Here is a 26,201-nt window from a genome sequence, read left to right on the forward strand (position 1 = left end):
CATGAGCCTGTCTGGAGGCTGAAGTGGCCCCGCTCTGGGTCGAGAGTCGGTAGTGGGGGTTGGGGCCAGAAGGTACCACTAAGGCTGGAATCAAACTCAAAACAATTCGTCCCCAGTCAATCAACAGCAGAGGGATCTCACATATGTCTGATGATGTCATCCCGAATAACAAGCTCACTAAACAGCCGAGAGTGCCCCAGCATCACATACAGTATGTGGGTACAAAAGGGCCCATTTGCACACTGGCAGAGTGGTGGTAATTGGCAGCTCCACTTTGTGTCCATGGATTGTTATTGTCATAATACGAGACTGCAGAGCGGAGGCTTTAGAGCCTGACAATGAAAATGTTCACAATTGTCGCTTATTAATTCTGCTTGTGAATGGCAATGGCAAAGCTTCCTCTACGCCTGCCCTGCAATCATGCCAATGCGACATCAATTGGTATTTAAAGCTTGACCATATTTTCCCTCCTCATACATCACTGTGAAAGTCACAGAATTCATTGATGAAAACCATATGTTGCTTGATCTGTCAGATGCGTCATTATTGCTTTTGTCAACATCAACACAAACACACATCAACATTAGAACAGAACGTATGAGTCATAGGCGTCGATCTGACAATCATCTCAAATGGATTTATTAATATGTATTTATTAAAAGGGTATTGCTCATCATGGGTTGAATACCTCCGCCAGAGGAAATAAACTCCAGTAAAGCAGAGATTTCCCAGAAAGCCAACAGTTCAGAGATGCCAGCTGGCAGCATCAGCTTGAGACCAGCGATGCTGCAAGCCATCTTCATTCTGCAAATGTCTGTCTATAACTTCATTTTGATATTGCCAACATAAACCTCCTCTAAGTCTACTTGACAAGTGAGATTGACGAAATGAGTCTCAACCGTGAGAGAGGTTAGATTCCAGAGAGAAGACAAAGTTAACTTGTCATGATGTCCTCATACTTCAGAACACCACGCTGGTGACATCTCGGTGGCGTACAATGTGTAAAAGATGGTGAGTCTTGCTCCGGTGTTACTATGTCAATGTTTGATTCATACAATCATTTTGTCAGTTTAACGCTGACTAGCGACATGAAAATACATATATAACACATCCAATGCTTTTTTCTCCGTTTGTCACTTTCAACTTGAATTATTCCCTTGGCATGGAATCAGTGTTTTGTGTATTTGCTGATAATATGAACAGTATTTGCGGCAGATTCCAAACATCTTTATCCAGCTCACCAAGTGACGGAAGTTGTTGGTCATTCTTCCAGGTGACCACTAAGTTTGCCCTTCAGAGGAGCGGGAGCTGCTCACCCGACACGTTAGTGGATTAGACAGTGACTGTGTCATGGATTAAAGTGCCACTCAAGAGCATAAGGCTTCCCACTGGCTGAACTCCACATGTACAGTTCAGAACTGAAGATACTCAGATAAGGACGTGGACATTATGCTGTTGTTAATGGGGTATGCAAAGGAATCTCTCATTTAATAACCTCGTCATGCAGTGCATGTAAAAGACTTATATTTTGGATCAGACAAAATCAAAATCATAAATCTGTATAAAACATTTTATTGAATTATGATATTGTGGCAGACATAAACTGTAAAAAAAAACCCCATCACAATACAAAGTCTAGATGTGCAGACTAACAGATGAATGCCGGCCTCCTATGTTTACAACACCTAAAGCCCCCTAATAAGAGCTGCAAGAGCTGTGGTTGAGCAGCTAAAGCCTGTTGCTGACGTCAGTCCATAGTTGTGTGGAGAGCCCAGAAAGGTGCTAAGCAGCTGCAGCTTACCGTCCAAACGTCCACCACGAGTACAACATCACTGTAAGTGACAGTAAACAAACTCCACTGCCCCACAGGTGAGGGAAAAACACAGGATAAACAAAGTGGACTAATGAATCACATTTCAGTATAGTACGTTCTTGTTTTTATTGCACACAGCAAGATAATGTCACATGTACGCAGTTTGAGATTAGAAGGGAAAAAAAGGTTCCGAAAAAAACAATCAGCAGTCACTGAAGCTGAGAAAAACCTGACACACCCTCCACAAAGAACAACATAGTGCAAGACAGCCCGCGCCTGATAACACATGGACCCACACCCTGGGTTTGGTCATATATCGACGCGTCCATCGCTCTTCGCCAGTGGCAGAGTCAACGGATGCTGAGGGAAACGGATCGCCTCGCTGTTGCGCCGCATGTACGCGTGGCCGCTGATCGGGTACCACATCTCCGTGAAGGTCAGGTTGGCCACGGTGATGGCGCAGCGCCCCAGCACCTTGAAGCCCGACTTGTGGTAGAAGGGAATGAGGAAGTCCTCGCACATGAGCACTGCGCGGCGCACGTTGGGCAGACAGCGGAGATACTGCAGGTAGCGCCACATGAGAATGGGCCCTTTGCCCTGCTGCCGGAAGGTGCGGTGCACCGCGAGGATGTGGATGTGGACGGTGGAGCCGCGCGGCTTGTGCAGGATCAGCGCGTCCTTGGAGCAAAGCGGTCAGACATCGTGATTATCAACGGGCATGTAAACACGTGCGTGCTGATCAGATATGCAGCATATCACAATTTGGAGAAGCGCATGGTGCCTTACTTCAGTGAGTCTGTCCTTGTCCCACAGAGAGCCGATGATAAACGCCACCAGCCGGCCCTCCTCGAACCAGCCCATGGACAGCTCTGGACACAGCGTGAGGAAGTGACGCACCTCGTCCAGGTGCAGGGGACACTCACCTGACACTGAGATAAATGCTGGGAGAAAGGGAGGGAGAGAGACCATGCTGGAACAATAGTTTGCCGCTACTTTTCTGCGCTCTAAAGGGCGCGGATTGCCAAATACGCATTCAGAAGAAAAAAAATAGAAAATAGAAAGGGATTAAACAAATCAAAGGCGAATACAAGAGAGCGTGCCCAGAGAGTGATTTAAATGCAAATAAGTTCATAAGAGCTCTTGTATTCGATACATCGACATGGTTTTACGCCGAGTTGTCCGTGGATTTAAAGCTTCCTTTCACTCGGTGCAACTTGATAGCGGATTAATAGGCTGCTATTAGCGGGTTTCTGCTCCACTGCGTGACGGACGAGTCGTCGCTTACCTTCCCGCTCGATCTCGAAGACGCAAATGGCATCCTGCGTGTTGAGCGGTCGGACTTCGCTTGCGGGAAGCGTGTGTCTCCTTTGCATGCCGGGGGAAATCGAAGGTGTAGCCTGCATTGGTTTCATGAAAGGCTGCGAGCCCACGACCGACATCACACGACTTTGCACCCCCCCCCCCCCTCCCTTGAAAAAAAAAGATTCTCCTCTTGACTCGTTCTCTCCCGTTCGGCCGGATCCACTTGATCAGGCCCTGCAACGACAACGGAACGGTCTGTCTCCGTATTTATAGGACAGCGTCCCCCACTCTGATCCACCTCATTTGCATTTGAATATTTGATGTCGTAGATAAATGAATGAATGAAGGTCACAACTGTGTGGAGCAATTTACTGAACCCTGTAATTATCTGCGTCCATTGTTGCCGTTAGTTTTTTTGTCTAGACAATAATTATTCTCTAGAAGCCACCCTCTCCCGCATGTGTGTAGCCGGTTTGCAATAGAGCACACAGACAGTTCACAAAAGTTTTAAGTTAAGTGCAGAAATATCACAAAATTCACTTTCCTAATTAATGAGTAAAACATGAATAAAAACAACTTTCCCACACCCCTGGAAGGCTGCAGGGACACTTACCGCAGGATGTTGACCCGCGTGCTGGAGAGCTTCTGCGACTGTATACCTCGCGTTCTCCACCTCTATCTCACCTGCTCCACCACAGGACTCTCTGCTGGTTATGAGGTGATTATTACTATGAGTCACATGATGAAGGATTAGACCTCCACAAGTTGTTTCCACAACTCGGCGCATTACCGACACCTTATATCCTCCCTGCCTGAGCACAGCATGTGTGTTTTGGAGATAGTGACCTCTGTTTCCACTAAAAAGTATTATAAGCCTGTGATTCAATTTGACAGCCTGATTGGACGTTCATTTAAATGACAAATCCCATGAATTTATTAACCATCCATTTGTTCTCTCACCACAATAATCAACCTTTACCTCACCATAGATAAGAGCCTCCTTTTCATCCGCAAAAAGTGTTTCACTTTGTCCCTGCCGATTCAACCAATAGCAACATTGAAGTGAGACGTTTAACTCGAGTCTGATTGGTTAGTTTGACCCCGATAAAACGTGGAGGAGACGCAGGCAGCAGTGAGACCTCATTAAGCCTGATGGGCGGACAGCAGGACTACATTAACGCGCCGATTAGCCGCGCGCACGCAGTTCACGCGCAACTCATGCCAAAGTCCACAAGCACTCCCAGTGAGCACAAGACGTCATTTCAACGTTGAAATATGGTTGAAATCGGGTTGAAATGAGGTCTGAACGTCTAAGACCTCCTTTCAACGTCTTTTCAACCGGCGAAAAAGTGCGTGAAACCTGTGCTAGAAACTGGTAAATTTCTCGATTATGTGTCATGTCGTAAGGTTGAAAGAGAGACGATAATATCATTAAGATTATCATAATAATGAATGAAGTGGTCGGCGACATTTGGTCTACGCAAAGACGTGATTTCAACGCATTTAAGATTTTTCTTAAAACGTCATGAATATGGAAATACAGAGTGTGTGTCGTTAACAACATGCTTTAAGGACAAAATAATGCGGGCCGTTTCAAACATTAGTTGAAAACACCTAACTCTGATCACATCTGAAACGCGCATGCGCAAGTTCTTCCACCGGGTGCAGCGCGAGGGGAAGTGCGTCCGGGAGCAGAGCGACGTGAACGGGCTGATACAACCACGGCTACCGGCCCCAATACTCTGTAAGTACGTCAGTGTTTGAATGAAGCACACCTGGAACTATAACCAGTTATTTTACTTGTGCTGCCCACTCGATACGGAAAAGACTGTTATTTTGGTAAGCTAGTTAGCGTTAGCGCAGATAGTTTGCTAGTTAGCATGCTAGCTTGGAGCATGTTAGCTCGGAGCATGCTAGCGTTCAACATGAACTGGACCAAAAGTTAACCTCATAGAGTATTTTCCGTGTGTTTGGTGTTGCTTATGCGTTAGGTTGTTGCTGTACCCATATCATATTATTGCCGTTCCCATTTCATGTAGAAAATACACGTTTTTAAAGCAACGCGGCCTAAACACAGGTTTTTTTGATTGCAGGTGAATTCAACAAGTTGTGGCCTGTAAACAAGCTAGCCAAAACATTGTAAGTTACTGCATGCTTAAAGCAACATTGTAAAGTATGGTACTGTATAATATACCTGGAAATGTTATTCCAGAAATGCCATAAATTGTTTATAATGTCATAAGTAAACAATCTATAAATAAGGGTTCTCAAACACCTGCTGCTGTTGTCATTATTAAACTTTTTTTATTACTGTCATAAACCCAAATTACACACTTTGCCTTTTCCCTAAAGTCTTTGTTCTTCCCTCCTCACAGGTTCCTGTGGATGGAGGTTACATCTGATGGAGTTTGTCCCTGCAGTTGTCCTGCCTTACACCTGGCGTACTACTCTGAATATTTGAATAATTTCTGTCGTAGGAATTGAACGTACTGTACATCTTTAAGTTGTTATTTCTGTACACACCCACTCCTCCACTGTTCACCCTTCCCAGCGAGCATTTTTTGGTTGAAAAGACGTTTTCAACGTGATTTTTAATATCGGTGGTAAACGTACAAATGTGGACGTTATTTCTTTTTAAACCTATAAAATAATGCTATAGCACAAAGTAGAGGACGACATTTTACCGTATTAAAAATCACATTGATATGCGGTCTAAATATAGATCAACTTTCACTTTTAAACCATTTTGCAACGCCTTTTCAACCAAAAAATGCTCACTGGGTGGTCCAGCAGACAGTGTCCTCATCTGATGAAGACAGTATATGGGTAAAAATATAGAAAGGTTGATTGAATCCAGACGAGATAAATCTGTTACGTAAAATTACTGCTACGCCAATCCGTCGAATATAAAGCGTTTGATAACTTTTTAATGAAATAGTTTCTGCGACCCTCCACTAACGGTAGTTTCTTGACCTTCCTCTGATGTTCCTGGGAAGTTATTTTCTCACCTTCAAAGCCCCCCAAAAAAGCAAATCCTTTGGCAGAAGAACAAACAGAAACACAACAGTCTCGGGCCCTAATTAAGTGTCAAAAACCTTTTCTTGTGACACAAAAAGACATATAATTGTCATTAGATATTTTTGGCAAACTGCCATTGTTTATGCAACTAATCATAGCAGAGAAATATGATTTTTAAAAATGGTTCAGTGTTTCCCTTAGCTTTGGAGGGACTGGTGAAGGGAGGCCACGGACATTCGGACACCAACATTGTCCTGCTTGGCGCCTGTTTGACCCAGATGTTGCTCTTCTGATGCATGGACACACAACGAGGATGGACATATAAGGTAGTTCTTTGGCCGTCCCTCCATCATTTCTGTCCTAACAACACCTGGAGCTGTGCACAGAGTTGTGAATGCCTTGATTATTTCTTATAAAGCACATTGTACGTTATTGGCAATTTATGTACCCAAAAAATAACTAATGGAATATTGGAGGACCAAATTCTCCTAGACACAATTATTTTGTACATGACTACATTTTCATGATGTTTAAATGTTTAGCTTTTTTTTTAGTTTTCCAGTGATCTTTTATCAAAAATGTTGGTCATAACCAAAAAAGTCTTCACCATGGGTTTAAGAGGTTAGATTTAGATTTGAATGTTTCATGAGAGTGACAGTGGTTGGTCAATTGCTAAATAAAGGGCATTGAAATGAACTGCTATTTTAATTTATTTCTCCAACATTGCAGGATAGACGCCACAGCCAACTCCACTGTATCACTATTGTCATTTTCTGAATAATTGTCATTGTGATTTTTTTTTTTGTCCCAACGTTAATTATCAATACTTTAGTTTTTGTAGTGGAACCGGATGGTTTACAATGATCTTTAAAAGTGTACGTTGGTGTTTTTATCCTTTATTTATTGTAGCTCTGAGTTGACAAGTCAGTTCAAATTCATATTTCTATATTCATATGGAAGCAAATAGAAAACACTACTCAGATTCAATAAAAAGGTAATTTGTAATGCTTTCAGATATTTATTACATTCAACACAAGCGTTCATGACAATATTAATACAATTTGATATTACAATTGCGTAAATTGCAATAACGTCATCTATTCCTGTAGGTTCATTTGTTGTCTTCAAAGCTTGTGTACATCCACTCTGCTCAGGTGCGAGTTGATTGGTCTGATTGGTGTGTGGACACTGCTCTGTGACTTCCTCTACTCTACACTAATGCACAATTATCACATTAACACATTTGCTTTGTTTTGTGTTTTCCACTTGCTGTCTGTGAGTGCTCCCATGAACGCGCTCACGTGAACGCCCCTCGCGCCAGGTGTTTATAATGAGGACTGGATGCATCGGAGAGGCGGTATGTCGATGGTTTCCTTGTTTGTTTCTTACCCGTCTTTAGTTTAATAAAACAGCCTGAAAAGGATGTTGCAGACGTATTGTATATTGTAATAACTCTGTGGAAAGCGAAGATGATGATAATAAGATGATGTCACTATATTCTGAATAGATTTTAAAGGCTTAATTTGATCTTAATACAGGACATTCATGTTTGTAAAGGAACAGCTGCAAACGATTTCATGCTGTTGGGTAAACACTCGGACTCCTGTCTGCAGAATGCAGAGCACTCCTTTGTGTTTCAATGTACATCAATGTTTAGAAACAGCAACAAGCAAAGCTCTACATCACATCTGTTGTTGTCAAAGCCTCCCTAACTGCTGGCTCACATTATGATCAACAGGGTTTTAAATGGATGAATCCAGAGCCCTGTCAGTCCAAAATGTCATGACTTTACCATCATGTTCTTTCAGACATTTGTCTGAAATTGTAAACTTTTTGCCATCAAAAGTAGTCAAATGGCCATAGCACAGTATGTTCAAAAATGTATAAAATTGAAAAAAAGAACCCAGTTCAAAGTGCATTAGTCGGAGAATACGATTTTATTCAATTTCTATGTTTTGGTACTTTTATTATAGCTTATTGATTAAATGAATGGCATTCTAACTCGTATTTGTTGATGACAACAGATCCTTGACTTGGAAGACCACCATCTCGTATTCTCCAGTGGAGAGACGCAACGGTTGACAGCAGAGGACAATTGTTCTTTAGACCACGACCAGGTGACGAGGTAACCAGGGACTGTGGCCCAGTACAGCAGGTAAGACACTAGACCCCGAATTGGGTCGTTTGGTGCATATTTAATATCTGTGCACAGCAAGTCAAATCTGAGAAATCCCACTACATTCGTGAGTAGTTCAATGCAACGTTTTATGTTATGTTTAACAAAGAAAGTTCAGTACTTTATTTTGTTGTAAATGTTTGGATAACATTTTGCTTGTGCTATTAAAAGTAAAATTGATGAGAATCAGATAGGTTTGAAAAGGGAGTGTTCATTCGTACTGATGAAGGAGGTAGAAACCACACAAGTGTTTGTTCTGTATATTAAAAAAGGTAAAACAAAATGAATAATAACACATTTTATTTGTATGGCACTTTACATGGTTAAAGGAGGCAGGCGTTGGCAGATCTGAGGTTGCGGGGGGAAGGACTTGTGATGATGAGGAGCTGTAGTCTTTGATGGACTGATCTCTACAGAGCGCACAGGCAGCAGAGTTCTGGATGTATTGTAGTTGGTTAGATTTGCCAGAGGATGCTGCTGCATTAGTCCAGTCCAGCGGTGATGAGTGTTTCAGTGGCCGAAGAGGAGAGGGAGGGGCGAGCGAATAAGTCATTGTATGGCATATCAAAAAGGTTATAGTATAGCACTTTGGAATATTTATAAAAAGTCATAGTCATTAATGAAATCATTGTATTACATTTAGTGTTTGGTCATGACAGAGAGAAGAAAAAAAACAACCTTTCTGCTACAAAATTAGTTTAATTTCTTGTAGCGTGTCTCTAGACTGTTGCATATTGGGTTATCTTGCGTCTCCTTGGTTATTTAAATGAACCTAGATGTCTGTGACGTGCCTCACTGCAAGATTGGCTAGGGTTCAATTCTGAGTGTTTTCTGTCAGATCCGTCTAAAGACAAACAACAAACAGCCACGCAGCGTCATGTCTCCATTAGTCGGCTCTTTGACGATGGATGGAAAGCAGTAACAACGTCCCCATGTGGACACTTCTTTCTTTAACATGTCTCCAGCCAAAGAGGTTGGAATCCACAAGGAATTCTATTTCATAAGTTTGTCTTTCTTAAATTAAACTTATGTAACTACAAATGGTTAATAATAAATGTGTAAAAACTATGGAATATAGTGAAGTAGAAAGTAACAAATTGCAGCACTAGCATTTTTCTGTAAATTTACTTCGATATTGTGGATTTAATTTTTTTTGTTTCTGAAACAGGCACAAATGGTCAAACCTCCCTACCCTACTGTCACTAAACTATTCTATAATAATGATTTATCTTGAGCAAAAAAAAGCAATATGCAAATTTCCCGGGAAACCTTTCATTTAGTTCCCAAACATCCAAAATGTGTGTGATGGCAATTATGTTAGTTGGCATTATTGTTCTGCCAGTTTGACATGGATGACCAATGTGATGCCTGATAACTCATTCTACGTAATCATCAAGGACCAATTCCACAAGTCACAGAGAATTGGGCTCCATAGACTTTAATAAATCATATGGCTCCTAATAACTCAAACTGTACATGTCATGATAATTAGCGTAGATACAGCTGATCAATGTGCATTATGAGCATCTTTAAAACTAATTGAAGGTATACTGTATACAGAGATATAAATACAGTTTGTCTATCAATCTGAACTCAAAGTATAAAAGTTATGAGAAGTCATAGCACCCATCTACAAATACCCCGTGCAGTTTGACATGTCAATCACTGTGGTAACATAGAAACTGTAGCAGGTCATAAAAAGACAGCAAAACCATTTACCACTAATCGCTCATTACAAATGCAACTTGTTGAATATTGAAGTCAGGCAGGGTCCAAAAAATGAACAAAATATTTAAAATGAGGAGAGAAAAAAAACAAAAGGCACAGAAGTAAGTAAAAGAAAAGGAGTGTGATCGCTGCTTTCAGCTCTCGCAGCAAATAATTACAAGTCATTACAGACCTACTGTCATACATCTTCAGAGGGGCAACATAGTGGTGCTGAGGCTTACACTTCTATACTCATATGCAAGCAAACAGGACTGGAGAAAATACTGCAGTTACAGCTTAACTAACATAACTCAGCAGACTGATATGACGGCACACGGTAAGATTAATGCAACAATAATCAGTTTCTGTATTGTTTTAGTATTTAGAATTACAATCATTATTTTTATCTCTGTAGGAGTGGGGAGATGTGCATTTCTAAAGGAAAGCCCTGATATTGGGGATGCAGTTAATACTCAAAGCATGATGAAGTTGCTTTTCTATTGTACAGCCCTGCACCTTGAGAAGGGAGGTGTAAGGCAGAGCAGTGCTTCTCCCAACTTTAAGTGGCCTGGCAAAGAGTGCGTTGGGGGGGTCCAACTGCTGGTACGTGCTGAGGTTCAGGAGGAAGGAATACAGTTTGGCTCACGTCTGCATCATCGGGGCCATCTAAGCATTGCTGTTGGGACTTGGAGGCAGAAGTTGAGGCTTTTTCTTGCTACTCTGGCTGAGGCGCCGGAGTCTCATTGGCATTTGTGTCGGTGGTTTTGTTTTCCACCTCCTCGTCAGACAGGAGGTCCAAGGAAGTCCCCTCGACCTGAAGCGGGCGTCTGCCTGGGCGACTGGAGGAGAAGCTGATGGGCCCGCCGCGTCTGCAAGGGGAGGTGACATGGAGGAAGGTCTCTATGAAATCTGACATTACCAATTTCAAATTAAAATGGTCTTAGATCTGCTTAATCTAGCTTGTACATTGTCCGGTGGTTCCACCTCCTCTGGCTGATTTAAACTTCTCATTGGTTTGTGTAGTTTAGATGACAAGGGGAAAAAGGCGTAACTTCCCCAACTAAGAGTCAGAGAGATGAGATCAAACTACGTCTTCGACAGGCGAGCTGCAGTTTACATCCACGTCTGTCCACATGGCATCACTTCAATATGACCACAACCACATCCTGATGAATCCCTCCTCTAGTCGAAGGGCAGGTTTGTGCTTAACTTAAATACCTGAGGCGGTTCTTCAGTGTGTGAACCTCGCGGCTCAGACCCTCGCTGGCCTCGGTGGCGTCGTCCAGCTCTCGCTGCAGTTTCCTGCGTGAGGCGTTGGCCCTCGTGGCCTCCTCCTCGGCTTCCTCCAGCTGACGCTTGAGCTGCTTCATGCGAGAGCTAGCCTTCTCCACCTGCACATACAGGCACACAAACCAGAGGTCAAAGGATGTATCGGCGTCTTTGTGGGGCCTCTGATGTCATCTTTGTTAATGCGGACATACTTGTTCTTTAAACTGGTCGGCATGGCGACGCTCATCCTCCACTTGCATGCAGATTTCTTTCAGCTTCTTCTCAGTCCTCCTCACAGTTTTGTTGGCTGCTGCTCGCTCCCTGCAGTGGAGATTGAGTGAAGGTTAGAGAAACAAAGCCGGGTTCAGCTTCACAGGTAAAAACCCGGTAAATCATTTTCTATTAGTCTCATATTTTATCTTGATAGGCCAATGCATTGTATTCTCACTTGGCTTCCTGCTCCAGCTGCTCCTCCAGCTGTGCTATCTTTGCCTCCAGGGCAGCGATGGAGGCCTTGAACCTGTTCTTCACAGAACCCTCCAGCTCGCCCAGCTTGGCCCGGAGCTCCTTGTTCTGACGCTCCAGTTGCTGCCGAGCGTTTTCACTCTTTTGGCCGATGCTGCGCTCGGCGCTCAACTCAGTCGTCAGGGTGTCCACCTGAAGAGGAGGAAAGGGAACTTAACGTCATTGATCCATTTACGGGCCAGTGAACAATTCTTACAAATAGACAGTTGTGATAATAACCCAATGACAATAGGGACGATGAAAGAAGACCACACCTGCATAGTGGTCTTTCTGAAGCGGTCGTTGAGGAGCTCCATGTTTCCCTGTTCCTCCTCCAGCTCTTCCTCCAGCTGAGCGATGCGAGCCTCCAGCCTCCTCTTCTCGTCCATCAGAGCCGACCTGACGCACAAAGACGAGGAGTTAAAGAGGGAGCACGAGGACTCTTTGCAGGTGGAAGTTTGTTCTATACTGGTCAAAAGTTTTCTTTTAACCCTGAATTAGAGCCGGATTCAAATGATCCTGTCTGCTTAGGAAGGTTCTTAACGGAGTGAAATGACCGCCATTATAGCAGCTGATTGAATCCTCTAAATATGCTTCCTCATTTAGCTCTTTTAGCTTCCTTTAGTATAGGAACCACTGGACTTTGCTTACAAAAGATCATTCCGCTGCAGGACATCGCATCATAACTACGTAGCTTAGTGACAGTGGAGTTGTCCCTAACTCCTCATGAATTCTCCTAAACATCTTTCCCTGACCCTGTGAAGTTTTCCAGAGATCAAGGAAAAGTGGTTAGGAATAGATATTGGGTAATTGCTTTACTATTTGAATCCAGCCTCCGGAAGAAAGAGGTCTGGAAGTAATGTTTAAATGTGTGTAAATATACATTTTCCAGAGAACAATGTTTCATTTAACTGACTTTCCAGATGTGCTGTTTGAGATTTCATCTTGCAGCTCGTCCCGTTCCTGCTCGGCGTGGCGCCGACCCCGCTCAGATGCTGCCAGGTCCTGTGGGAAAAAAAGGTTAAACACAAGTAGGACTTTTTCCAGCATTACTCTGCTTACTCCTCTCACTATAAGAATAATTTACGCTGTTCATTGTGTACAGCTGGGAGAGGGAGCCTCCCTCTGTCGCTCTTCCTGAGGTCTCTTTTTACAATATTAGTACATATCGTAAAGCCCTCTGTGGCAGATCTTGGCCTATACAGAATCATTTGAATTGTCTAGTACCTCGTGAAGCTGTACAATCTCCGCCTCCAGACTCTTGAGTTTCTTCTCGTTTTCCTTGGCTATGGCAAAGATATCATCTCTAGATGCACGGGCGTCTTCCAACTCTCGCTGGTAGTCCTTCATTTGGGCCTGCAGGAGAAGAGGCTTAGAAGGACTGCTCGGTGAGGTGCTTCTAATGCAAATTCAAACTTCGTACCTGTAACTTGCGCAACTGTTTGATGGCTTCATCCCGAGCCTTGTTGGCTCCTTCTATGTGACCCTCTATGTCCTTCAAATCCATCTCCAGCTTCTTTTTAGCAGCTACAGCCAAACCCCTCTGCTTCCTCTCATCCTCCAACTCAACCTCCATCTCTCGCACCTATTAGCCGGTTCGGGGGTAAGCACAAGTTTGAATAACTGATGTTTCAGTGTGTGAACTGAAGTGTTTGTGTGATTCTGCACCTGCTTGACCAGCGCTCTCTTCTTCTCTTCGTTCTGGTCGTCCCGGCCCTGGAGGTCTCTCTCATACTGGGCCTTCATGGCCTGCATGTTGACCTCCAGACGCAGCTTGGCGTCCTCTGTGCCCTGCAGCTCGTCCTCCAGCTCCTCCAGCTGGGTCTTCATCTCCTCCAGCTGCTGCTCCAGAGTACGCTTGGACTTCTCGAGCTCATGGACCTGATGAGGAGGAGATTGGTGAGAGAACTGCTCAACTTGTCTGAGCAAATCCAAAAACGTTGACCCGAGCGCTCACATTCTTTCCCACGTCGTCCTTGGAGCTCATCAGGTCTTCCATTTCAGCACGAAGCTGCTTGTTAACCCTCTCCAGCTCCTCTTTGGCCTCCAGGGCCTCGTCCAGAGCTCGGGTCATGGAGAGAGCTTTGGTCTCCTTCTCCCTGGCCTCAGCTTCAGCACGGTCACGCTCTTCGGCGTAACGAGCCGAGATGCTCTTCTCCTCAGCCAGCATCTGCAGAGGAGGAGGACGGAGAGCGGATCAGCATTTTCTGAATATATCAATATTAAAAAAAACTAATCCAAAATGCATCAGATATCCCCAACAAAGCACGGCTACCTGGTCAAACTTCTTCTGTTTCTTCTCCAGGCCGGAGACGATCTGTCTCTGGTGATCCAGGTCTACAGTTAGATCGTCCAGCTCCTGCTGCAGACGGGTCTTTGTCTTCTCCATCTTTTCAAAGCCAACGGTCTTCTCTTCCAGTCGCTGGCTGGCCAGCTCAAAGTCCTTCTGGAGTTTCTTCTTTGTCTCTTCCAGGGCTTCTATTGTTCCAACATCATCCTCCAGCTTCTTCTTGCTCTCTAACAGCTACAAAATAACAAAGAAAAGGATCTTGCTGGTTTTTAATCTGTTCTTTTTACACAAGGTTTCCTGCAGTGGAGACCCCCGGTCCTACCTGAGCCTGTACCGTCAACATCTGCTTCTCTAGATTCTTGCGTCCCTCCTCATCCTCCTCCTGCTGCTCCTGGAGGGCGTTCTTCTCCTCCTCCAGCTGGCGTATGCGACTGCTGAGGTTTAGTTTCTGACGCGTCTCCTCCTGGAGCAGCTCCTGAAGTTTGGAAAAGAATGTATATGTGTGTGGTGAGTTTGGTTGACAGAACGTGGACTGCTGTGCAGACATGATTCATGTCACCTGTGTGTCTTGCAGCTGACTGTCTAGTCCAGCAACGTCCTTGGCCATCTTGATGCCCTTCCTCTCTGAATCTTCCAGGATGGCAGACACATTGTCCAGCTCAGTCTGGATTGAGGGGTAAATCAAAGGTTTTTGAATGAATGTTCCAACGGGTAAACATGATATATTAGTTTTTTACACTTTTGCAGTGTTTCACTTGAACTGTATAATTAAAGAGCAGTTAAGAAATTAAATTATATAAGTATGCCGTGTTCATGACAATTAATCCCCGGTCACACAATATCGTGGTAAATGGCCTTAGTGGCATTGTGCAAAACAATGACCATTAATCTATATTCTAATGACTTGTATGATGATTTGATGACAGACACCTGCAGCTTGTGTGCGCGCTCGGCCAGCTCCCCCTTGGCCCGCTCGCCCTCCGTCACTCTGGCCATGAACTCCTGCAGCTGTGCCTCCAGTTTCTTCCTCTTGTGTTCGGACTCGGCCTTGGCCTGCTGCAGGCCCTTGACCTCGCTGGCCAGCTCCTTGTTGGCGCTCTCCTGGCTCAGCTTAGTTTTCTCCAAGTTGGCCTTGAACTACATCAACAACAAATATCAGGGATTTGCCTCTCTCTTGAGTGGGTTGTTATTGTGGAGAGGCGTTACCCTCTTGGCCTGCTCCAGATTTTCAGACAGCTCCTCCAAGGCGGTGGAATGCCTCTGTCGCATCTCCTGGATCTGAGCTTCATGGTTTTTAGTCTCCTCCTCGATTGCCTTCTTCAGCTCCGTAACCTCCTGTTCGCGCTTCGTCCTACAGAGAGGAGGTACAGAAGAAAAGTCTACACTTTGCTGTTGACTGAATGAAAGATAATACGGCCCACTGTCTTTGTTATAGATGTAAAGTGCAGAGTACCTTAACTCCTGCTGGGCAGCGGTTGTGTCAAGAGTGTCCTCGAGTTCAGTCTTCAGGGCCTCGAGCTCTTCGCTCAAGTCCCTCTTGAGTTTCTCAGCTTTACTCCTGGACGCTTTCTCTGACTCGAGGTCCTCCTGCAGCTCTGACAGCTGAGCCTGCAGTTCCCTCACCTGCTTCAGAGCGTTGTTCTTCTGGCCGACCTCGTCTTCCCCCCTGGGAACAACATTGTCATTCGTTTGTTTCGAGGTGGATTTCACAATTCATTGTTATGTGTACAGTTTATAAAATAACACATCTTCGTATCTGTATAAAACGTCCACTGGGTGGCAGTGGCGAGTTGGAATTAGATTGAAGAAATCCGTAAATATGATGACTTGTACAACCCATCATTGGCTGACTATAAGGACGGGCGGATGGCCTCCCAATTCATGGGGGGAGATCCCCACAAACGTCGGTTTGCCGGTCGAAGGGGTTACAAAGTTTTGGAGGAAAATACGGGACAAATATGTCTGTGCAAAAAAGTCTCTGATAAATAAATAAACCAACGACTTCCACACACAAAGACGTTAATTCCACTTAGTGTTCGGGCGGTGAATTTGCAACAGGCGAAGCCTTTTTGCACCATGAATTGAAACGAGTCTGTCGACACAAGACTCAGACGCAGCCTTAAGGCAAGTACTTTTTCTTTTACAAGACGATAACATCACACACACTTATTAAGGAGTGTTGTCAGTCCAATAAAATCCTCAATATAAAACAGGTGCAACAATTATGTCCAGCTGTGCACCGCTTTATCATTTTATCTCAGTGACTCACCTCAACTTCAGAACTCTTAACGTCTATATTTGACTCACACAGATGTCATGCAGGGCTCATCTACACCTACCTGGCCACCATCATCTGCTGCTCATCATCTTTCTTCCCCAACAGAACTTTGAACTCCTCAGCCTGGGCCTGCAGCTCCACTATCTGGTCCTGGAAGTCGGAGGTTTCCCCTTCCAGCTTCCTCTTGGCCTTCTCCAGCTCCTGACGAGTCTTCTCCTCCTTCTTCAGTCTCTCTAAATTATCCAAAAAAAGGAACTTGTGTGTTTTTGTTGTAGGTCAACTCTACAGGTTCCTTTTCCACTTCACTGTTCTATGAAAACTGTACCCTCGAGGTCGACCATCATCATCTCCTGCTTGTTCTTGACCTTGCCGAGGTTCTTGGCCTTTTCTTCCTCTTCGGACAGTGCCAAAGTCATCTCGTTAATTCGGTCGTCCAACAGCTTCTTTTCCTTAAGGATGGAAATGCAGGAAGGTTGGTGCAAAGCCACCTTCTGAACTCAACATATTCTATTCATCTGAGACCTTCACATTTTGGCACTAACTCTTTCCATAAAAAGCCATCTGCTGACTAGACCTGCAAATCCCCTCACTATCTCACCTTGAGGAATTTGGAATTCTGGTCTTCCAGGAGCAAAATGTCCTCTTCAAATTTCTTCATTTTGGCCTCTGTTGTCACCTTCTCCAGCTGCAGCTTCTGCCTGGCAGCCTCCTCCTCATCCAGCTGTTCTTCCAGGTCCTACGCAAACAAGAATTTAATTATAGTAGTAAATCTATTGTTTTATGTCCAAGAGTGCAAACATTGTTTTTCAGTAACCACTACTTCAACGGGACAAACCTGAATATGGGACTGCATCTTCTTCTTCTCGTTCTGCACGCCCTGATTCCTCTCCTCTTCTTCCTCCAGACGGGACTCCAGGTCGTGAAGGATCTCTTCCAGCTCTTGCTTTTTGGAAGCCAGGCGGGCTCTCATCTCCTCAGCTTCTGCAAACAGCTCAGTCTCTGCCTGCAGCTGCTCTGCTAGAATGTTCTTCTCCTCAACCAGCTACACATAAAACGTGTTAAAACATTTCATTGAGAAGCCTTAATAGAGGGTTGGTACTAGTTTGGTTGTGGTGTATATTGCATTGCTGTGACTGACCTGCTGGTGCTTCCTCTCCATCTCCACCAGCTCTCCCTCCACCTTGGTTTGCTTTTCCTTCACCTTGACCAGCTCCTCGTCTTTAGCCTGCATCTCCTCCTCCTGCCTGGTCACCTGCAGCAGAGGCTTCACCTGCGCGTACGAATTAACACAGAGGTTTCAGAGAATGTGACCACTAGAGTCAAACAAATGGGATCTGTTGCCATCCATGTGGACACCTTGGTGAAGAGTCTCCACCACTGCCAGTGACGAAGCTTCAAGTAGGCAGCGCAGTTCCTCTGGAGAACCTTTAGAGCGCTGAGCTGCTGCTGCTTCTTTGCAAAAGCCCTGAAGCATTAAAACGAGCACAAAGTGAGACAAACGTTCAATCTCCTTTTGGAGATTTGCAGCGGTGGATCGACCCTCACTTGCGTGCCAGATACCCCCTGCAGACGGCCTGGAAGTAAATAATGATGTCGGTGATCTTCAGGTCCCTCTCCTCCTCCAAATGGGCCAGGACTCCGGCCCTGAAGAAAATCTTACTCTGGCCAATACGGAAGAGGTTTCCATCCAGCTCCAGGGCTTTGATCTGTCAGAGGCAGGCAGGCGCTGAAGGACTGCTGGTGGAACTCGAGTAGATATTTCACACATTTTTACTGTTCCTCTTGAAACTAGAGATGAGTAATTGCCTCATAATAAAATGACAAACAACAAAAGGGGCTGTTGAATGAATTGTGATCCTTGTGACCTGAGATCATGTGGTTCAGTTCTTACCATCCTCTCACAGGCCTGCTTGCCGTCCATGAAGCCCTTGGGAATGGCGTTGGGGGTGAGGATCTCATACCTGGAGCAGAGCCGAGAGGGTTTATAGGAGACCAGGGGACACCGGCAACAGTTTACTGGTGCGTATACGCCATGCAGAAGGGGAAAGGGGGACACTTTCAATAGACAATCTGTCATATTCTAAATAAGACAGTTGTGTTTATGTTTTACATAACAGTTGAGTTGATATAACAAAATGACCTCTGCCTGAACTCCTGGAAGACGATGCGGTTGGGGAAGCCCTGTCTGCAGATGCGAATCCCCTCCAGTACCCCATTACACCTGAGCTGGTCCAGAACCAGGTGTGGGTCCAGCTTACCAGCCTGGAGCAGATGAAGATGAACATTTAAATATGTGGAGTAAAGGTGCTGGATTAATACATTTCACCTAAAACCTGACAGAACGGACTGAGAGCGTGAGCCCTACTCTTTTCTCGTGGTTGGGGATGATGCAGCGGACAAAGTTGGGGTTGGTGTTCCTCAGTGTGGCCATCAGCTTGGATAACTGCTCCTTGTACAGCTGTCCCACGGTGCGGAACATGCCCTTCTTGGTCTTGTAGGCGGCGCCAAACGCCGTCTCATTCATGCCCGCCACCTGGTCCAGACCCACGATTCTGTCGACTGGTGTTGACAAACGAAATGAAGAGGACGCAGAGACCGTGATGCTGGTTTGACTGATTAATGTGGGGAGTACATCAGAGCAAAATGTTGTGCTGTTGACATGAATGTAGAAAAGAGAAAAGCCAATGACTTGTAAGTCTTATCTAAATCCAATGGAGACCCGTCAGGACAGGTGACCAATAAAGGCTGAAGTCTTCTACTGAGCAGGATTTGCTCTTTTCTTGGGTTGTGATAAAGCATGAAGACGGGTGATGGAGTCACACCAGCTGCAACTAAAGATCACCTGGTTTATCCCCCCCCACCCCCCCCCCTCCTTCATGTGTAACATACATTAGAATACTGCTACAAAACTATCAACCCTGAAATAGTGAAATAACAGCAGTTAGCACGATTAGTCTATTGCCTTGTTTTCTTTGTTAGGACGTTATTAGTTTTTATTTATTTGTAACTAAGAATTTGTGTACCAATTTGAACTATTAAACCTGCAACTGTAGTTCAAACAACAAATGAGGAGGTGGACCAGATATTCCATCCTCTCAGTTCATATAAATACCAGAACTGAGTAAGCAACACCATCATTCAATTCAGGATCTGCCTCCTCTGCTTCCTCAACGTGGATCTGTACACGATCACTTTTCCATCTGCTGTTAGCTCTGCGTTAAGACTGTTCAAGGCACAAAGATGAAATAGTTTCTGGGTTCATAAAACTACATCACGGGAGGGGTGGGTTGCTATTGATGGTAGCTTTGCATAAATATCTATTTAGTGGATATGGGATATTTTTGTATATTCTAGGCATGTTGTACTATCAGTCCTGCTTCATCACAGCAGCCCTTTTAGTGAGCCTAAACACTTTCAAAACGCACAAGCAAATTTGAATTTTTTTTCCCAAAAAGGAATGCTTTGTTTGGCTTATTACTCAAGCAATAGATATCTGATAATCTAGCATGACAGCAAGCCATCAGCACTCATGAAAGAATGAAATGTCTTGTGGTCTTTTTATAGCCATGCAAAGCCAGAGGGGATTTCATGGAGGAGGTGCACAGTGCAGCCAATGACCCCTCCAGCCCAGAAGATGAAGAGAAGCCAGTGGGACACTGGGTCAAAGGGTCACTATGATTCACCTGGTGCTTCATGGAGCCCAGACACATTGTCATAGAAAGAGGCTCTCTGAAACGTCTGAATGTCTACAGGGACACGGACAGAGAGAGAAATAAAGTGGGCTTGCAAGCACACACACACACAAACACACACCCACACACACACACCTCTCCCTAGCATTCATTTGCTTTAAAAGGGAGGACTGAAGGGTATATGTCGGTTTATGCACTGTAATGGTACAGAACATTATATAAATCAAGTGTTGGGGTTAGCAGAGCGGAACATTTGTCAGGAGAAAGATTAGTCCGGAGTGTGTTATATAACCATATTGCTTTCCATTTAACCCGTCTGTGATTCCATTAAATGCCAAATAAAAATAACCACTGTGGAGGCTAACTGAAATATTAGGGGTGTAAAAACAGGAGCAATAAATCTGTCATTCAGCTCCAACAAATGAATGTTACAATTTATGTCTTTGCTGGAAAAACTCATCCCACACAGAAACCAGTAAACGCACTGCGGAAAGAAACTATATATATTTCGTTTTTTTCATTTCTCAAGAGTCCGTTGTGCTTCATTCAGTGTACAGGCCGGCCATGGCTTTGTTCAGCTTAGAACACGCTGAAACGACTTAGTGCAGGTATAATGATTAGCATGTTCACCATCTTAGTTTTACAAAGGCAATGTTTTCTAACCAGCACTAAACACACAAGTGCATCTTTATTTACACTTTATACCGCAGGCTAAATAGTTAATTAATTGTATTAATACAAAGCTCAACATGCTCCTTTACACCTGTACTAAATAACTAGACGAGGCACGCGTTTAACTGTTCAGTAACTGATGTCAGGACACAGCACACGAGGCTCCGCATGAGGGAACACAAACTACACAACGTCATCAGGGACAACCTTAATATTAAATACACCACATTACCCACAGAGATGGTCAGAGACGTACCGTCTTTCCAGAGCTCAGCCACAAACTTGTCGGTTGACTGGTGCAGCAGCGTGGCCACGTTATCATTCAGAGGATCCATGTTCTTCATGAGCCACTCATCGGCCTTATAGTCCACCTGCAGAAACACGCCAACAACAAACATCAGGAAACCACGTGTGAAGTAAGTCTAAGTAAGTCTTTTGCAAATCGCATGAACCGCTCTTCCAATCGACTCCACGTGAAGACCAGCTCTTTGAGTCTTTGGGTCTTTGGGGAACGCCAGTGGATCATCTTGAGAATAAAACAACAGCTCTGCTTTGCCGCCACTCAAATCATATGAAAAAAAAAAGGAATGCAGAAACAAATACCTCCTCTCACTAAATCCTCTCTACTTTATTGCCGTAGTGTTTACAGCAAGAGACAGAAAAGCATATTTGGAGATGAATACGTCCGCTTAGTCGATTTCACCAATAGACTAGGTCATCAGCATAATGTGGTTAAATATAAGTACTTAATGCCTGTTTTATAGATAGAGCCTTTTATTCCTATTTGATGAAGACAGGTTAATGAATAATAAAACATCTTATTTTAATTGCAGGTGGATTGTGAATCTGTAACAAATTCAGAAGTGATTTATTGCCACGTATGTAACACATGTAGGAATTTGTCTCTGTGATTGGTGCAATAAAATAATAAAATAGGATAAAAATGTACAAGCAAAGTTAAAACAATATAAACAGATAAGAGATGTTAAAACCTGTGTGTATGTACATATGTTTCCATGGTGAGAAACCAGTTCTGGAGTATTCAGGTCAATGTGGTTCATGTGCATAAATAATACATACGATGAGCGATAGAAGAGTTCAGGATTTAGGGGACAAAATAAGAATCATTGTTGGGGAATCTCATCTTAATATCAAATTGCACTAAAATAAAGATATTATGTTTTTTGCACATTTAATATATTTGACTGACAGTCCAGTCCGGTGTATTTGGACCAATGTGGACGGGGTTGGTCTCTTTAACGTCAGGGTGACTTTTACTTGGATGAACATCAAGGCCGGAAACCTGCCTTCAGGAATGTTCCAAATCCGAGGAGAAGCAAACTGGACTGTGTTACTGCGATATCATTCTGTGAGCAGGGTTTAGGTATTTATTATTATTTAAATGTAGTTTCATATTGAATGCTGCAGGACTGAGGCTTTTCACTGTGTCCATACGCACACACGAGACGGAAAGAGGAGACAGGTGGACCCTATTCCACCACCACCCTGGGGACGATATCAGCTTGCATGCGTCGACTGACAGGCGTCCTCCTCGGAATGCTGTGGAGTATCGCTTTCTCTTCACAGATGGCAGACCACCGCGCCGAGGAGAAAGTTGAAAAAGCTTCACGTTATGTAACCGCCAGGCACCAAGGACTCAAATCGCACACCGATGTGAACCAGATGTGAGTTTCCTACAGCAGCAGGACGGCAACAACTGGGCTATTGTTTTCAGGCCATGGGCTGCTCAACTGGGCCTTCAGGGAAGCTAAATCTGCCCCCCCCCCTGAGAAAAGGCTTCAAAAGGCCCAGAGCAGTCTAGATGCGACAGACCGCAATGGGCCTGGACGACATACCTTTCCTGCGTAGTGGATGATGCAGAAGTCCGCTTTGTCCTTGAGCTGCCGCGGCTTCTGGAACTTGGTGTGTGTGCCCTGCTCCTGCAGCACCTTGTCTATGAAGGTCCTGTCGGTTGCCTTGGGAAACCAGCACTCCTCGTCCAGCAGGGCAAGGATACCAGGGGGGTTAGTCTGAGATGGAAGAAAAATGTTGTTTTACACACGAAAGGAGAGAGTGAAACACACACACACACACACACACACACACACACTGACCGGCCTCTCGATGAGGTCGATGCAGGGCTGAAGGTCCAGGCCGAAGTCGATGAAGCTCCACTCGATGCCCTCCCTCTGGTACTCCTCCTGCTCCAGGATGAACATGGTGTGGTTGAAGAGCTGCTGCAGCTTCTCGTTGGTGTAGTTGATGCACAGCTGCTCAAACGAGTTCAGCTGGAAGAAGGCGTGAAGCGGAGGTTTATGAGTCTTTAGACGCCTTAACATGACTTGATTAAAGTAAAACAGAATTTAAATGATCAGCTAATTGGATACCTCATAAAGTGAATTGGTTAACAAAGCTATGATTTACACAAGGCGGTTTGATTCCCGTAAGTATTAAAAACAACAAAATGAGCACCTCGAAGATTTCAAAGCCGGCGATGTCCAGGATGCCGATGAAAGAGGCCCCCTGGCGCTTGGTCCGGTCCAGGGCCTTGTTGATGCGGTGGACCAGCCAGCGGAACAGACGCTCATACGTGGCCTTGGCCAGGGCTTCAACAGCAAAGTCCGCCTGAGGAAACAACGGGGAGGAACTTTAAAGGAACAATAAATCGCCCGCTGAGTGAGTGAAACTATACCAATATAAACTGTGTGTTGCTGTTTCAGGGCTGTGGATTCATGATGTACGAAAAGTGAGGTAAACTGCAGACAGAACAGTATGAAAGCAAAGGTATGAACTTGACCTGTTCTTTGGTCTGGGCCTTCTGTACGTAGTCGCGTCCCACTTTGATCCTCGGGGTGAGGATCGCTCTGGTGAACTCCATAACGTTCATTCCAAGCAGGTGACAGAGCTTCTGCGCCACTGGAAACAGAGAAGAAGCAGTCGGTATGTCACATATGGCTGGGAATTACATTCCATTACACACAAATGTTTTAACTATATACAGAATCTGTTTGGGGTTAGGTTCAAATAAAGATTCTGTTTTAACAATTTAGGACATATGACCCAAATTCTGTTTGTCCTAGACAGATGTTAATCATTACAAGCATTCCAATATACTTATATACAATAACTTCTATCACGCACCTAATAAAGCGTGAACTCACAGTGAAAGGCTCTATTGTAGGTGGATGTTCATACATACAAATGTTTGTGGACATGATTGTGTCTCTTTAGCTTCCATCACAACACGTGGGGGAAAACAGACAGCAGGTGAGAGAGGGGGGGGGGGGTTCACCTGTGTTCTCAGGCATGGAGGCCTGATCCGTGTTTCTCTCTTTCTTAAAGACGATGTTGCCAAACTGCAGCACTGCAGAGACGACCTTCAACATGCCTGGCAAGGACAAGACAACATTGCAGCAGAGTTAGGTAATGGCGGGAAAAGCGGAAACACATAAATTAAATCATAGAAAGCCTTTCAGGGCACATCTGGAGAACAGCTACTCACAGACAATCTCGTCATGGGAGAAGCTCATGATGTGCATGGCATCCAGAGTCTCCTGGAAATTATCCTTGTCCTGCTGCCCGGGGATAGTGATGTTACCATTTGACAAGAAACGATAGTTGTTAAAGCCTTCAAGGAGCAGGTCCGCTGCAACGAAAAAACAAAAACATTGTTAAGTCATTTAATCAGTATCCTGTTATATTTGGACACTTTTCGGTCCATAGAGTTTATTAGGACCAGGATGCATGCTGATTTCACCCCAAAAGTCATTTATATTGTTACACAGACTCAATTAAGTGAGCGAGTGATCCAGACACCTTTTAAATCCACTAGTTCATAAGACAAATATTCCACCTAAACACGTTCTGCATCATGCTGAAACAATGTACTAACAAGCTTAATGTCAAATTAACTTCAGCCCCCTTCCTCGCCTGAGGCCAACTGGCTCAGACTGGAGACCCAGCTGTCATCTGTGGATCATCCTGGTTGCTCTACTCACTTCGGAGGTGCTCCCCGGCCCCTGCCAGCAGGCGGTAGAAGATGTGGAAGGTCCTCTCATCTTTGGCCTGTCTGATGGCTCTCGACTTCTCCAGAAGGTCTGAGAGCAAAGGTTAAGGACCGGCTGGTAAATGACACCATACAACAGGAAAAGCATTAATGTAGGTTGTTTTTCGCCTCATTCCTTGTGTTTGAAACCACCCTTTGAGCGTCTGCTTGTCTCAGTATTAAGGATACAAGTTTCAATGTTGGCCCCGACGATGTAGCCTGTGACGTCAAAGTTGACTCTGATGAACTTCCCCTGCAGAAAGCCAGATGCACCCTTAAGTTAAAACCCGTTATTGAACTTGCCAAGACTTCAAACAAGAGTCTTTAATATGCAAGTGTCCTATGTTTATTGTCTCTTCCAGCACGTCGCATCTCAGTCACATCACTTTCTATGCAGAAGACACAGTGAGAGGATGCAGGTCAGCAGGTCACACAGAACCTCAGTGAATGTGTGAATATGTGTCTAAGGTCCTCTCGTCTGAGAAAGCATGTGATTCATTCAAGACATGGTGGTTAAACTTGGCCTCCAGCAACATTTCTAAGAAATAACAACATAGTAAAAGTGCAGCTTCAATCCATTATAAAATCCTAGATTGTTTAGCAAACTATTGTATTGACATTCTTTTTGAGTTTAGATAATTCACTTTTCTCTGTTAAGGCTGCACTGCACTGGTAGACAATATGGAGTCTATAGGCATCCAGGTCCCTTCAGCTCATTTGGTTTTATCAAAAGATGTGACTATTTAAACTGGAGAGGTTCACTCACAAAGCGGGACGAGTTGTCATTCTTCACCGTCTTGGCATTGCCAAAAGATTCGAGGATGGGGTTGGCTTGCAGGAGCTGGCGTTCCAACTCACCCTGTGGAGAACGACAGAGAGGTAAGAAGCAGCTGAGGAGCATTTCTTATACTGGGCATCACATAATGAACCTTTTCTTTTATTATCACTGCTAATACAACACTTCAGTCTGACAACACAGGCGGGCCAGGCTTAGATAATAAATATCCAAACCATTCTCTCAGAGTCAGCAGTGTATCGTGGCTCTGTTGGCTCCACTTTGGAGAACAGCAGCACAATGAGATCTTTGTCGGGGGAGGTCTAGTGGGCCCAGAGATTACAGCAGCTCGACGGAGCTCATGAAACCACAGTGTGTTTCCACATGTGCTCCACGGTTGTGGTCGGTTTGGATTGATTAGTGAGAGGCTTCGTCCGGTCTGCACATTCCTCTGGTTGTGATGATATGCCCTATACATAAGAAGATGGCTTCCTCCCAGATCTCAAAACCTGGAGAGTCCCTTGGCTGTTGGAAATCCCCTATAGACCGGAAACCTCCACGTGCCCAACACATGACGCAACCTCCCCTTCCCAGAGCAGCCTCAGTGGAGAAAGAGACCCAACAGCACATCAGAGCCGGCTTTGAACCGACTCGGGATGC

The 26,201-nt window shown here is 44.6% G+C and overlaps 2 protein-coding genes across 6 annotated transcripts in view; both read right to left on the reverse strand.

The window, feature by feature from the left end:
- Window positions 1-1,613: 1,613 nt before the first annotated feature.
- Window positions 1,614-3,793, reverse strand: LOC119220452 (serotonin N-acetyltransferase-like). 2 transcript variants are annotated; one of them, XM_037476495.2, is made up of 4 exons: window positions 3,729-3,793; window positions 3,099-3,349; window positions 2,600-2,754; window positions 1,614-2,491 (listed from the first exon to the last, which is right to left on the reverse strand). In XM_037476495.2, exons 2-4 carry the CDS (start codon window positions 3,250-3,252, stop codon window positions 2,123-2,125), a joined length of 678 nt encoding a protein of 225 aa, XP_037332392.1. In that variant the 5' UTR covers window positions 3,253-3,349; window positions 3,729-3,793; the 3' UTR covers window positions 1,614-2,122. The 2 variants fall into 2 exon arrangements, with proteins under 2 accessions (XP_037332392.1, XP_062422067.1); XM_062566083.1 differs by lacking the exon at window positions 3,729-3,793 and having other exon boundaries at window positions 3,099-3,402.
- A 4,794-nt stretch (window positions 3,794-8,587) lies between these two features.
- LOC119220044 (myosin-10) overlaps window positions 8,588-26,201 on the reverse strand; it is a 38,542-nt gene continuing 20,928 nt past the window's right edge. For 2 of the 4 annotated variants that reach the window (XM_037475654.2, XM_037475651.2), the window contains exons 7-43: window positions 25,533-25,625; window positions 24,956-25,019; window positions 24,720-24,818; window positions 24,224-24,367; window positions 24,014-24,109; window positions 23,519-23,637; window positions 23,194-23,346; window positions 22,836-23,009; window positions 22,578-22,751; window positions 20,978-21,092; window positions 20,041-20,103; window positions 18,723-18,916; window positions 18,498-18,619; window positions 18,249-18,318; window positions 17,903-18,063; window positions 17,714-17,822; window positions 17,496-17,627; window positions 17,193-17,399; window positions 16,956-17,093; window positions 16,683-16,806; window positions 16,419-16,590; window positions 15,533-15,745; window positions 15,286-15,430; window positions 15,010-15,216; window positions 14,639-14,743; window positions 14,402-14,554; window positions 14,065-14,313; window positions 13,747-13,959; window positions 13,458-13,670; window positions 13,213-13,374; window positions 13,017-13,145; window positions 12,706-12,794; window positions 12,065-12,188; window positions 11,734-11,942; window positions 11,498-11,606; window positions 11,235-11,407; window positions 8,588-10,885 (exon numbers count right to left, since the gene is read on the reverse strand). In XM_037475654.2, the coding sequence (XP_037331551.1) occupies window positions 10,732-10,885; window positions 11,235-11,407; window positions 11,498-11,606; window positions 11,734-11,942; window positions 12,065-12,188; window positions 12,706-12,794; window positions 13,017-13,145; window positions 13,213-13,374; window positions 13,458-13,670; window positions 13,747-13,959; window positions 14,065-14,313; window positions 14,402-14,554; window positions 14,639-14,743; window positions 15,010-15,216; window positions 15,286-15,430; window positions 15,533-15,745; window positions 16,419-16,590; window positions 16,683-16,806; window positions 16,956-17,093; window positions 17,193-17,399; window positions 17,496-17,627; window positions 17,714-17,822; window positions 17,903-18,063; window positions 18,249-18,318; window positions 18,498-18,619; window positions 18,723-18,916; window positions 20,041-20,103; window positions 20,978-21,092; window positions 22,578-22,751; window positions 22,836-23,009; window positions 23,194-23,346; window positions 23,519-23,637; window positions 24,014-24,109; window positions 24,224-24,367; window positions 24,720-24,818; window positions 24,956-25,019; window positions 25,533-25,625 (5,370 nt within the window). In that variant the 3' untranslated portion in view covers window positions 8,588-10,731. The remainder of the gene's footprint in view (window positions 10,886-11,234; window positions 11,408-11,497; window positions 11,607-11,733; window positions 11,943-12,064; window positions 12,189-12,705; window positions 12,795-13,016; window positions 13,146-13,212; window positions 13,375-13,457; window positions 13,671-13,746; window positions 13,960-14,064; window positions 14,314-14,401; window positions 14,555-14,638; window positions 14,744-15,009; window positions 15,217-15,285; window positions 15,431-15,532; window positions 15,746-16,418; window positions 16,591-16,682; window positions 16,807-16,955; window positions 17,094-17,192; window positions 17,400-17,495; window positions 17,628-17,713; window positions 17,823-17,902; window positions 18,064-18,248; window positions 18,319-18,497; window positions 18,620-18,722; window positions 18,917-20,040; window positions 20,104-20,977; window positions 21,093-22,577; window positions 22,752-22,835; window positions 23,010-23,193; window positions 23,347-23,518; window positions 23,638-24,013; window positions 24,110-24,223; window positions 24,368-24,719; window positions 24,819-24,955; window positions 25,020-25,532; window positions 25,626-26,201) is intronic. The other 2 variants (XM_037475653.2, XM_037475652.2) reach the window with 1 other exon arrangement.

Source organism: Pungitius pungitius, chromosome 12, assembly GCF_949316345.1.
Source record: "Pungitius pungitius chromosome 12, fPunPun2.1, whole genome shotgun sequence".
In the NCBI taxonomy this organism is placed as follows: Eukaryota; Metazoa; Chordata; class Actinopteri; order Perciformes; family Gasterosteidae; genus Pungitius; species Pungitius pungitius.

Coding starts and splice junctions, on each gene's coding strand:
- LOC119220452 (XM_037476495.2), bottom strand. CDS start 3,252: ATGTCGGTCGTGGGCTCGCAGCCTTTCATGAAACCAATGCAGGCTACA. Junction 2,755..3,098: donor CTTCGAGATCGAGCGGGAAG/GTAAGCGACGAC, acceptor CCTTTCTCCCAG/CATTTATCTCAGTGTCAGGT. Junction 2,492..2,599: donor ACAAGGACAGACTCACTGAA/GTAAGGCACCAT, acceptor CTTTGCTCCAAG/GACGCGCTGATCCTGCACAA.